At 40.7% G+C, this 13,251-nt stretch overlaps 1 protein-coding gene across 8 annotated transcripts in view; it reads right to left on the reverse strand.

Moving 5' to 3' along the window:
- LOC119955553 (DENN domain-containing protein 1A-like) overlaps positions 1–13,251 on the reverse strand; it is a 641,178-nt gene that overhangs the window by 326,987 nt on the left and 300,940 nt on the right. For all 8 annotated transcript variants that reach the window (XM_038781844.1, XM_038781841.1, XM_038781843.1 and 5 more), the window contains exons 6-8: positions 9,012–9,081; positions 8,084–8,164; positions 2,520–2,573 (exon numbers count right to left, since the gene is read on the reverse strand). In XM_038781844.1, coding sequence (XP_038637772.1) covers positions 2,520–2,573; positions 8,084–8,164; positions 9,012–9,081 — 205 coding nt within the window. The remainder of the gene's footprint in view (positions 1–2,519; positions 2,574–8,083; positions 8,165–9,011; positions 9,082–13,251) is intronic.

A 13,251-nucleotide genomic window follows, 5' to 3' on the forward strand; every position in this document is an offset into this window, starting at 1 on the left:
CCCTGCATCACTTCAATCGCCCTCAGCACCTCATCCGAGCCCAACAGTGCCTACAGCTCCTCTCTGCTGTCAGGAAGGACAATCTGTCTAGAAACTCCACCATAGCTGACACCCCCTCCGGTGGCTCCGACCTATACACATCCCTGTAGAAAGCCTCAGGTGCTGCATTAACTTCTCTCAGTGCTGTCTCTAAACCAATCCCCATGCTCAAATACTACACTCCTTATGCATCATAGCTGTTTTGCCGTCATTCCAGAGGATACCAAGTCAAGCTGCACCTGGAGCTGCTTCCTGGTTACAAACAGCTCCGGGGTAAGAGCTTCTGAATAGCGGCGGTTTGTTTCCAGGATCTCTCTTCCCAAATGCTGCCCTTCCTCCCTCACTGCTCGATCTAAATGTGCTTTATATGAGATTACCTCTCCTCCCATCACCAGTTTAAGTACCTCCCATAGTATAGAGGGAGAGACCGATCCATTGCTGTTCAACCTGATGTACTCCTCAATGGCTGCGGCTCTGCTATCGCAGAACTCCTTCACAGCCAGTATTGCCACAATGTACGTAGAGCCCGCTGGATGGGATCTGCTCAAGGTTCACAAAATGTAGAGCCTGATCAGAGATCACGATCCTCAAACATTCCACTTTCTGACTCCCAGGAGTAGAAACTTATCAAACAAAAAATAGTTTATTCTCAAGTAGATCTCATGTGAGAAAAATGAGAATTCCTGATCATGTGGATGCAGAAATCTTCATGGGTCCACTCCCCCCATCTCCTCCATGAAAGTTTGAAGCACCATCGCCATCCCAAGAGAGCCGGAGATTTAGGGCTTGATCGGTCTATTTTGGGTTCCAACACAGTTAAAGTCCAATCGACGTGTGTCTAAATCAGGAATGGAAGCTAGCAAACCTTTGATAAATGTTACATCGTCCCAATTAGCGGCATATACATTCCCCATGACTAACGGAGTACCTGCCAACAATCCACTCACTATTACATACCTATCTATATTACATTAATATATTCATGTATAATGTATTACGCTATATTATGTATTAAGGCATAATATTCTATTATCTGAAAAGGGTTAATTGTGCAGGAGTAGAATCATTTTAATATAATTAAACCATAGATGCGTTTGTTTAATGTCCTGTAATGTTTTCCATCATGTTATGGCGTTGTCTTTTATTAACAACTCGAGTGACAGGTTAAAAGTTTTTCCTATCACTTTTAAGCTAACCCACTTTTTGTTTGTTTTTCTACAGGTTTCATGCCTAATTTTGATGAACAATTGAATGTCCCACAGACTAATTGCGACATTAAACATCAAAATAAGGTGTTTAAATGGTTAAAAGCTAGGTAACCTGGCAGATGCACTTCAATGGTGTTTTAATTTAGGGGGCTGATTTGTATAAACACTCTTTTCCTGTGGAAACTCACTATTTACATGCTCTTCACCAGAGAATTAGTCAAACAGTGATTTTACTGGATTAAGGAGCAGTGCAGCAAAAACCTGGAAATTGATATTTGAATCTAGAGTTTCCTGAGCTAGGAAAAATCAGCATACAATGGCGACTGCTGTATATTCAGCCAGTACTGAATTTCCCAATCTGGGAAACTCATTGTATTAAAAAGTACTCCCTTCGCACTATCCTTAATCTTTCATCTCATGATAGGTGGCAGTTCTTTTATATAACAAAAATATATTTTGTAGGTAGTATTGTCACAATCCACAATTAAATTAAAGGACTCCTTGCCTGAGAAATAAGGAATGAGTAGCTGATTTAGCTGGCAGCAAGACACTGTGATTTAATATGCTGTAACAAAAGAAAGGGCAATCATGGAAATGGAGAAATGAGGAGAGTGAGAAAATGCAACGGAGGCTGGCAGGGGAAGGTAATGGGAGGCAAGAGAACACAAAAGAGGAGAAAAGGAAAGAAGACAGGAAAGACAGCAATTTATGTTCAAAGTGCTTCATAACCAATAAAGTTCTTTAAGTCAATCACTGTTGTGTAGTTGGAAGCTATTCGTAAAACTAAAAGAAAACCATATTTAAAAAATAAACCTGACCCAATCTATTCCAGGTTGGCCTGCTACGTTAATACTTCAGATAGATCAAATTGTGCAAAAATATTAGTCGCCACTTCTTGAAAGCACAAGGACCTATTTGGAGCAAATATTCTTATATCTTTAAACCTGATTATCGAACAAAAGTTTAAGCATAAAAATATGATAACATGCAATAATTAAAAAATAATCTGTTAAAATACATATTTCAGTTTTAATGCATGAGACATTACAATATTTAGCAAACATTATTTTATTTTAAATTTTAGACTGTCTGATAAACTGAAGACACAGTGCAACCATCAGAAACAAATCAGTTGCAATATCCCAATTCCCTTCTTAGAGTACTTGGTACAAAAAATATAGCACTAAGAATAAATCTGTTCAGAGTCACAGGATACAATTGTCGAATTAAACTAGTCGACTGAAAAGCTGTCCACCGGAGATGTGTACTTACATTTTCAGGAATACTAGGAAGTTCCCTGGTATCGGGTGTAGTAAAGTATGAATGCTGCCAAAAAAAAAGATATTCAGAATTCTTTTCATGAAATACTGTCAACAGAAAATGTACAAAATTGAAAGTACGATTCTTTATTATGTTACCAGCTACAATTGAAATAAATCTTACTTACCAACCAATTTAAAATTATAAATGTAATGTTTGTGTTTATACCCATTTATGGTACTAAAGATATCAAAACTATACTAACGGTATTTTTCCATTTCTATTTCTAAGACCTATTTTACAAATAGCATGGCATAATGCATCCTCCACACTTCCTCAATTCTAATCAAATATATTTTATTTCATTCATCTTATTTCTCAAAACAGTGTTTCCATTTGTGCATTTTTCAATTTTATCACGTTAACTAGAACTTATAATTTTTTGAAAACCTGGTTACATCAGATAAGACAGACAAGAAAAATGTCAGGTTCAATCCTCTATCAGAGGTTGATGGTAGGGCTGTTGTAACTGGTTTCAGTATCACCAAGGTGGATAGCAACGCATATTAGTCAATGTCACTGTTTTTAATCCTATAGTTAACTTGTTGGAAACGCACAACTATAAACGTCAGTTGAGAACATGCTCAGCTCAGCTGTGATACCTGTACAATCAAGTGGGCCATTCACATTCATTTTTCAGGATCTCATCAGGGAAAAACGGGACAGTTTGACAAGGAACTCAAAGACCAGCTGGAAGACAGGGAACCACATCTAACCTTGAATCAACACTTTCAAAATTAAAGGGTGTAGGGAAAAAGGTAAGAATGAAGGGAGGAGAAAGTAAATGAAAATGAAGGTTTCGAACATCAGATCAAAGGTAATTATAACCCTATCATTTCTTCAGAAGAACTTTGCCACTCTGACAAATAGTGATGGGAATTGTTTCCATGTGGAGTTGGATCTCTTTTACTTGTTTTCTGTGACTCTTTTCTAATCGAGCACTGACTTCCTCATCCATAAATTTCAAATGGTGATCGTACTTTTTGTGCCACTGGGAACTGAATTGAGACGCTTCATTCCATTTTAGTATTCTCGGCAGCTGTTCAAAATACCTTCTCTCAGGATCTCCTCCTGATTTGGATTTGATCCCAGTCTCTGGCAGACAACTACAATATTTCAAAAAATTTTAAAACATTTTTTCATCTCTTTCCATTTCAACTGTCTAGCTGCATCAGCTGAACTACTCAGTTCAAATGCTCCCACAGGAACTGAACAGCTAAAGGAAACAAAGCCATCCATAAGCTGTTCTTTGATATCCTTTCCTGCTCCATTGCCCATGAAATGCTTAAGCAGAGGGCAGACTAGAAGCATTCTTTTGAACCACAGTACAAAATGCCTGGAATGAGCTGAACTATCCCATCAGACTACAGTGCCTCCGAGACAGCCTGCCCTTTAGGTCAGACAGGCATGCTGTTCCTACAAAAGCTCTGCTTGGTAGAGCTGGGTCTTCTCCACAGCCAGCCAATGACCTGGCAAGGACAAACAACTGCTACCTGTCGATTAACATTAGGGAGGAACTGCTGAGCTTTAGCTGCTTGTGGTTATTGCTGGGCAAGAATTTGAGAGACGATTAAGTTGTTTAGATACTCGGCATCGATCTGTAAAGAGGATGCGTCACAGGTGACTTAATTGTCTGAAGGCATCAGATGGACAACAAACTGTGTAACAAAATGTTGTGATAGAAGGCAAATGTCAAAATGTAGTTGCCTAACTCCACTCTTATTTATCATCGTTTCAGTCACTACATGTATGATGTAATTAAATTAAAATTAGCAAGTAATTATGCAAATGAAGATTTTTAATCACATGAATAATCATTTTCAATTACAGGTGAGCAGCAACTGCATACCTACGGCCCAATTACATAATGTGCATTGTAATATAAATTACACAGAGCAAAAAGAAACCTTGTTAAATTACACAACAGCTCAGTGACCTGGATCTAGACTCAAGGCTTCAATGACTTCACAGTTGGAGACATTGTCTCGTCTCCACATGATAGCATACACGAATCCAAATGTACCATTCCTAGCCCCCTCCTGCCAAATATCCCTCTATTCCATTCTAATTGAATAGTATGTGATTACAGGATCTGAAATAAGCTATCTCTAGCGCTCAGAGCAACCTAGGACACAGGTAATGCAGGTGTGAAGCTGAGGAGACCGAGTTGGAGGGGGTGGGGGAATAGAAAGGACATGAACAAGGAAGACAGAGACCCCCTTGAGTCAACACAATAGCAGAAAATGCTGGAAAAACTCATGAGGTCTGGCAGTGGAGAGAGAAACAGTTACATATGACTCAGGTCAGAAATGTGTACGTTGATAAGGGGCAGCACGTTGGCACAGTGGTTAGCACAGCACCAGAGACCAGGGTTCAACTCAGGCCTTCGGTGACTGTATGGAGATTGCACTTTCTCCCAGTGTCTGCACGGCTTTCCTATGGTTTCCTCCCACAGTTTAAAGGTGTGCAGGTTAGGTGGATTGGCCACAATAAATTGCCCCTCAAGTGTCCAAAGATATGCAGGTCAGGTGGGGTTATGGGGATAGGACAGGAGAGTGGGCCTAGTTAGGATGCTCTTTCAGAGGGTCGGTGCAGACTCAATGAGCCAAATGGCCTCCTTCTGCACTGCAGGAATCCTTTGTGGGTCTGTTATATGTTTGGATGTGCCTCGATCTGGGAATGACCAAAACCTGTTTTGGGGCGATTGAGGAGGTTAGGAAAGACCATATAGGAAGGTTTGAACTGAGCTGTCCCTCTGACAAGAGCAGTAGATACCTGGGAACCTCATCAGCTGGAGATTCCCCTCCAAGTCATATCGCTGTTCTTTCACTGTCGCTGGGGTAAAATCCTGGAACTCTGTCCCTAACAGCACAGTAGGTGTACCTAAACTTCAGCGACTACAGCGGTTCACCACCACCTTCTGAAGAGAAATTAGGGATGTGCAATAAATGCTGGCGTAATCAGCGACACCCACATTCCGTAAAGTAATTAACACAGGTCAATGACAGGTCAAGTATGCCAGCAACATGGTTCATAAGGCCTATAAAACGTCCACTCAGTTTGTTAAAAAATCTTCTTCCAAATCTTCCATGATGTTGCTATGTTGAGTTAAAGGATAAAAAGAAAAAGATGTGCATTTATAGTGCGCCTTTCATCCAAAATTGATTTATAAAGTACTTGATCACTGCTATGTAGCAAATGCAGCAGGCAAACACACAGCGAGCTCCCAAAAACAGCAACATTATTTTGATCAGATAATCTGATTTTTTTGTGATGTTGATCAAGGGATTAATATTGGTTAGTACACCGGATAAAATTGCCCTGCTCGTCTATGAAATAGTGTCAAAGAAAGGCTCGCTTTTATACAGCAGCTTTCATAACCTCAGTGTGTCAAAGCCTTTTACAGCCAATGAAGTACGTCTGAAATGTTGTAATGTAGGAAACACAGCAGTCAATTCATGCACAGCGAGCTCCTAGAATCAACAATGTGACAATGACTGTATAATTTGTTTTTGTGACGTTGATTGAGGGATAAATATTTGCCAGGACAATGGGAATAATTGCCTGGCTCTACTTCGAAATAGTGCCGTGGGGTATGTTACAGCCACCTGAGGGGCAGACAGGGCCTCAGTTCAACATCGCATCCAAAAACTGACCCTCTGATAGTGCAGCACTTCCCCAGCACCATATTGGAGCATTAACTGATTTCTGTGCTCAAGCCTTGCAGTGGGACTTGAACACACAACCTCCTGACTCAAGAGGCAAAAATGCGACCACAGCTGCCATATTAGTATGATGGTTCAAACATGACAAGCTATTTGATGCTAACAGGAAGTACATGGTGCAAACAAGATGCTTAATTTGTAATGCAGAATCTTTTTAAGCTATCCTCACTGAGTAAAACCATTCGAAATAATATTCCAACTGAATAGAATTTCTTAACTAATTACTAAAAGCTACTTTTAAAATCAATTTAACTTTATAAACATCCACTACATTCACACTCCAACAAGAAAGTTGGTGCGAATAGTTCATGGGCCGGGATTCTCCGACCCCCCCGCCGGGTCAGAGAATCACCAGGGGCTGGCGTCAATCCCGCTCCCGGCATGTCCCGAAGTCTCCGGCACCAGAGATTCGGCGGGGGCGGGAATCCCGGCGGCAACCCCCCCCCCCCCCCGGGCAGGGGAGAATCACGCCCATGGTGTCAGATTGAGTGTACACAGGATAGCTTGGTAAATCTAAGAGTAACTAACATGACTTTGCCAATTATCTCCAAGGGGATAAACCAATTTGGAACACCTCTTTTATGAACCATGCTGATGTTAAATGCGAGGGTAACCCAAAACCCAGAAGGGTAACTTGGAGCACTGGTTCTTAGTGGTGTATGTGTTTTTTCTGGTATAGTGTGAGGAACGGTGTACAACCCAGCAAGAACAGTCCAGCTGTTGTGTGAACAATTAATAAAGAATATTTATGAACTTAAAAGACAAAACACACACAAGAACTATAATACACTATGTCACTCAAGTATACTGATGACCACACAGACATGATTTTACATGAAACTGTCCCTTGGTCCCCCAATGACCTATGTTTACCCGAGCTCCCGAACAACATTCTCTTTTAAGTAACTTCATGAGTTAAATCTAGCATGTAATTACTACAACCAGGTTAAGGTGGCCACGTCTAGGAAATAGTCTTCAGGTTCAGCGAGTGCGGAAAATGGCTGCTTCTTTCGGGACACTATATCTGCAACTTGATACAGTTCTGATGTCAGCTGTCTCTTTCTTTCTTTCCTTAGTTAGTTCTATAGTTTTCTTGTTTTTTTCCCTTTTATGTTATTCATCCAGTGGAGTTGGCTTTTGGCAGGTACATGTACATTTCCTTATCTCTTCACTTTGAAGTTACCCCTCAATAGCCCCATTGTGTTCTCTAGTCATATATATAAAATACTTGTTTTCCACTGATAGCAAATACGCATCTCATAATTACTCCAAATGTCTGCCTCTAATCAACTCCGTTTTACTTTGTTTTTTAATCTCAATTTTCACTAATTCTTAACACTTCAAACAACAGAACCAAGAAAGGAGGAGTGTGAATTCCTTTCACTGAAACCATAGCCATGGGAAGGGTATGGAATGAGAAGACAATACAGTCTAATTTTCAACACAGTTCCACTGTTTCCAAAAACAAAGTTCCATACATGTCCTAATCTACTGTACACCTCAGATTCCAAACTGCAAAAGAGAGTAGTCACATCACACCTATAAACTATAAATCAAATCCTTGAGCATTGGCAATTTGCACACTAATTTATTTCCGACATTGTTTCTGTTTACACACCATTCTGTATGTCGGGATGAAATACAAACACATAAGGTGGTATGTGAATGTACCCTTTAGATAGACATAGCTAATTGAAGTCCAAACACAAGAGCGTTAGAATTTGCTCAGTACTTCTCTGTAACAATATACTCATATTTATATATGAATGTGCAGCAGTACATTCTACTTACCACACTTAAGTGAACAGTTGAGCCTGGTTCTGGAAGTGGAAGGTTATATAATGTTTCAAGCAATTCCTTCCACTGACAGCCCTGGAACATTCAACAGATACAAAAACATATCTTCAGACTATTTATTTTAAAAACATGTTCACATCTATACACAGTTTGATAAGTGGCATTATCTATAAGATTAGGCTTTAGGGTCAAAACCTATTTAATATCACAAAGTTAAATAGTTCAGCTACCAGTTATTAGGGAAGTGTCAGAAAAAGGTTGTACAAGACAGCATTTTAAAGAAATGTGCTGTAGTGGTAGTATACTAAAAACACAATTCGTAGGGGTTTGGGAGAAAAATAGGTTAGTCTTCGTTATATTTAATTCACATAAAACTACTTATTAATGTTATAAATCGAGAGAATAAAAAAAGTTTGCAAAGCTCCAAATCAATTGTAAAATGACTGCACTGAGTTTAAATTCATCTATGCTGTTCAAAATAGAAAATAATTGATTTTGAGGTTTGATAAACATTTCCTCTGTTGAATTCTTTTAAAATTTAAAGTACTCAATTCTTTTTTTTCCAATTGACAGGCAATTTAGCGTGGCCAATCCACCTACCCTGCACATCTTTGGGTCGTGGGGGTGAAACCACGCAGAGACGGGGAGAATGAGCGAACTCCACACGGGCAGTGACCCGGGGCAGGATCGAATCCGGGTCCTCGGCATGAAACAGCAGTGCTCACCACTGCGTCACCGTGCCGTTCATGTTGAATATTTTTTTTATGTACATTCTTAAAATAGAGACAAAATTATCATTTGAAATATTTGTCTTTCAGATTAAAATGCCAGTAGAATTTATGAATTTGAATGAAAGCTTGAAATATCTCAGGCACTGTATTCTAATTAGCAAACCTTAAATCACAATGTTAAAAAACTGTACCTGTCCTTTGGCAGTGTATTCTGCTAAGATGTTCAGAAGCTTGTAGAAAACTTCAAACCAAGGTAAATAGCTGAAAACAAGTACAAAATAATCAATTTTACTTCTAGGGCAAGTTTAATAGAGAAATAAAATCAAGGGACACGGTGGTTTTGATCAATTTAATTAACGTTACAGTGCAGTATTAAAAAAATCAAAATTCAACCATCAATTACTATAAAAACTACACATTTTGAAAGTTACACAATCATGAAAGAAGTTCCACCTGGAATGAAGTTTTATTGTGTTACACATTTTGGTCTAAGCCTAAGTCAATTCATTAGATTGAATACCTGGAGCACTGTGGGGCTAGATTTTACCCGACTGCCTGGTTAAAAGGACAGTGGCGAGCCTGCCACCATAATGAGGGCTGTCCTTGGGAGCAGTGTTAATTGATTTGAGCTGAGACATCCTCCCTATCTCAGGACGACATCGTGACTTAGAGAATTAGTTTTTGCTGGACAGCCAAATGGCCGGCAGCTCTCAAGTCCCAGCAGCGCCAGGCAGGAGCGATCTCCACTGCTGCGGCTACAGACAGTTCCGGTGGAGAGGAGCCTGGATTTGAGGAGAGTCTAGGGTATCGCAGGAACAAGCTGACAGGCCTTGGTGAGGGTTGGCATTGGTCCTGCTCGACTACAGGTAAATAGCAGCAGGAATGGGATGAGCCTCAAATAGGCCCAAGGACAGACGTTCCAGCAGACACCATCGTCGCCGCCTGTAACATTTCTGACTGGTGGAGGCAAGGGGGCAGACAGTGGGTTGGCCACACACTTGATTTTATGAGTCCTCTCTGCCTTCAAATCCACTGGCGGAAGATCATAAAATCCAGTCCTACATTTGCACCCAGAATTCTGAGAAAAAAAAGCTAAGATTCATGATCAGACAAAGAAAAAAAATTAGTCCAAAGATGTGCGGGTTAGGTGGATTGGCCATGCTAAATTGCCCGTAGTGTCCTAATAAAAGTAAGGTTAAGGGGGGGTTGTTGGGTTACGGGTATAGGGTGGATACGTGGGTTTGAGTAGGGTGATCATGGCTCGGCACAACATTGAGGGCCGAAGGGCCTGTTCTGTGCTGTACTGTTCTATGTTCTAGGTTCTAACATTTTGGGTAAATTTAATTATTTCTGAGCGATCCAACAATCAACTTGTTCCTAGCTGTCTGCCAATGTAGCTCTTAGCTCGGTTTGATGAGTACATGACAGCTTGACAGGGTGACTCACCCTCCACATTCTGAGCACAAAACTAAAGATTAGGAACTCGATTATATGGGAAATCGCAGCTGCAAACTTGCATTTACAAGGTATCAGAAGCAAAGGTAATCACTAAAATCACAAGGCAGGCTTAACATCTCTGTTGTTGAAGTATGAACAATACAATGCCATGAATACTTCAAACAATGTTGTTCTGCAAAAGAAAACTTTATTATGTGATTGCCGAGCTTTGAAACCGGATCTGTCAAATTTGAAATCATGTAGGTACTTCATCTTTCTGCCTAATCAGAACATAGTTTCTACTATATCAGTGTGACAGCTGTGGTCCAGTTGATAGTGTGCCCTCCTCCGAGTCAGAAAGTTGTGGGTTCCAGGGCTTGAGCACAGAAAAGGAAGGCTGACACTCCAGTGACGTAGTGAGGGTACAATGCTGAGCAGTGCTGCACTGCTGAGGGTGTCGTCTTTTGGTTTAGACGGAGGTCCCATCTGCCCTCTCAAGTGATCTAAAGGATTCCATTGTATTATTTCAAAGAACAGGAAAGTTATCTCTGGCATCCTGGCTAATATTTATCCATCAATCAACATAAACAAATAAGATTATCTGGTCATTACCACATGGATGTCTGTGGGAGCTTGCTGTGCATAAATTGGCTGCTGCATTTCCTGCAACAGTGACTACACAGTACAATGTTTTGCGACAGCTGATAGATTTGAAAGGCACTATTTAATGTGAATCTTTCCTTCTTGGTTTTTAGAGCTCAATCCTCTTCATGTTTGCAGAAAGCTAATTCATGAATTGTAGTCTTGGCAACCAAGCCTGAGCTGATTACAATAAGTCCATCAAAGTGTATCCCAGTGTAAAGGAGTATTTTTAATACAGTAAAATCTGTGAATGGCATAATATTAAGTGATATAGCTTTAATTGCTGCCGAGCATACAGAGAAAGGGTAAATTATACCATACAGTGCAGGAGGCCATTCAGCCCATCGAGTCTGCACTGATCCTCCCAAAGAGCACTCAACATCGGTCCATTCCCCTGCCCTATCCCCATTATCCTACTCATTGATCATGGCCAATCCATCTAACCTGCACATCTTATAAGAACTTAAGAAATAGGAACAGGCGAAGGTTGTTCGGCCACTCGAACCTGCCCTGCCATTAAATAGGTTCACGGCTGATCCGACGTTCCTCATGTCTACTTTCCTGCCCTTTCCCGTAACCTTTGATTTCCTTACTGATCACAAATCTATCATCTCAGCCTTAAATATCCGCAAGAACTCTGCCTCCACAGCCCTCTGTGGCAGACAGTTCCAAGGACTCACAACTCACAGGGTAGAAATTCCTCCTGAGTCTTAAATTGGCACCCCTTTATTCCAAGACTATGCCCTCTGGTCCTAGACTCTCCCATGAGGAGAAACATCCTTTCAGCATTTACCCTGTCAATCCCCTTAAGAGTTCTGTATGTTTCAATGAGATCATGTCTCATAAGCAGAGTCCCAACCTGTTTAACCTTTGCTTATAAGACAATCCTTCCGTACTGGGGTCATCCTAGTGAACCTTCTCTGAACCACATCCAATGAAATAATATCTTTCCTTAAATAAGGGGACCTAAACTGTTCAAAGTACTCTAGATGTGGTTTCACCAAGACTACCCGACTCTTACACTCCAACCCCCTTGAAGTAAGAGCCAACATTCCACTATCCTTCGTGATTACCTGCTGCATCTGCATGCTAATTTTCTGTTTTTCATGAATAAATATTCCCACGCCCATTTTTATTGCAGCTTTCTGCAAGTTTTCCCCATTTAAATAATATTCACTTCTTTTGTTCTCCCTTCCAAAATAAACAGCTTCACATTTTCCCACATTATTCTTCATTTCCCACTTACTTATCTTTGGACACTAAGGGGCAATTTAACATGGACAATACACCTAATACACAGTCTTTGGACTGTGAGGGGAAACCGGAGCACCTGGAGGAAACCCACGCAGACACGGGGAGAACGTGAAAGCTCCACACAGTCCCTGGCGCTGTGAGGCAGCAGCACGAACAGCTGTGCCACCGTGTCACCCTTTAAAAAAAAATAAATCCAGTTTAATTGTTTTGTGGTACAGGTTGTGGTACAGGTTCTAAACTAAATTTTATATATCTAACATCAGAGAAGCCTGACAGTTTACTTTTTGGTACATTTATCACAGTGCAATGCTAGGTCAAATATCTTTCTCGGTAAGCTGTCACATCTGTAAATGTAAACGTCACCACAATCCCAAACAACCACAGGCTGCTCTCCCCTTTGAGAGCTGACTGGTGGTGATTTGACCGGAGGGTCACCACACTGCAGGCGAGGGACAGGGCTGAGAAGGCGGGGCCTTCATGAATAACCTCAACCAGTACGGAAATTGAACCCGCTCAGTTGGCATCACTCTGCATCACGGAACAACTGTCCAACCAAACTGACCCTTTCCTGCACTGCAGTGTGAAGTTAGAATGGCCCAGGTTACTTACTCAATCCAAAGCTGCCAGGAGCTAACTGTTCCTGATTTTAACTGATGGCAAGGTCACTTGCCCACAGCTGGTGATGTACTTTTTTTTCCACCAATGCATTTTGAGTCGTAATGATGCCATCAAAACCCAACTGCAACTTTTACCTGGCAGCCCCTGTGGGAAGATGCATTCTTGTCAGGTTAACAGAGCAGGGAAGAGCATCTAGGGCCAGAAGAGGTCCAAATGGATAAAATAAATAAATGAATAAAAACTACAATCAGGGATTAGACCCCATGGAAAAACCTAAAATGCAGCGATACCTTTAAAAGGAGAAACTTAATATGCTGAAATGTCAGAATAAGCTGTTAATTTGTTAAATGGTTTAAGGCAATGTTATTGCAAAGATCAACTATTTGCACTGGAGTAGGCAATGAAAAGCTTGGTATATTCAAGTTGTGTTTTGATCAATCCAGGAGCTTTCAGTTTTAACCCATTTACAGTGACCTCTGT

This window comes from Scyliorhinus canicula, chromosome 21, assembly GCF_902713615.1.
Source record: "Scyliorhinus canicula chromosome 21, sScyCan1.1, whole genome shotgun sequence".
NCBI lineage: Eukaryota > Metazoa > Chordata > Chondrichthyes > Carcharhiniformes > Scyliorhinidae > Scyliorhinus > Scyliorhinus canicula.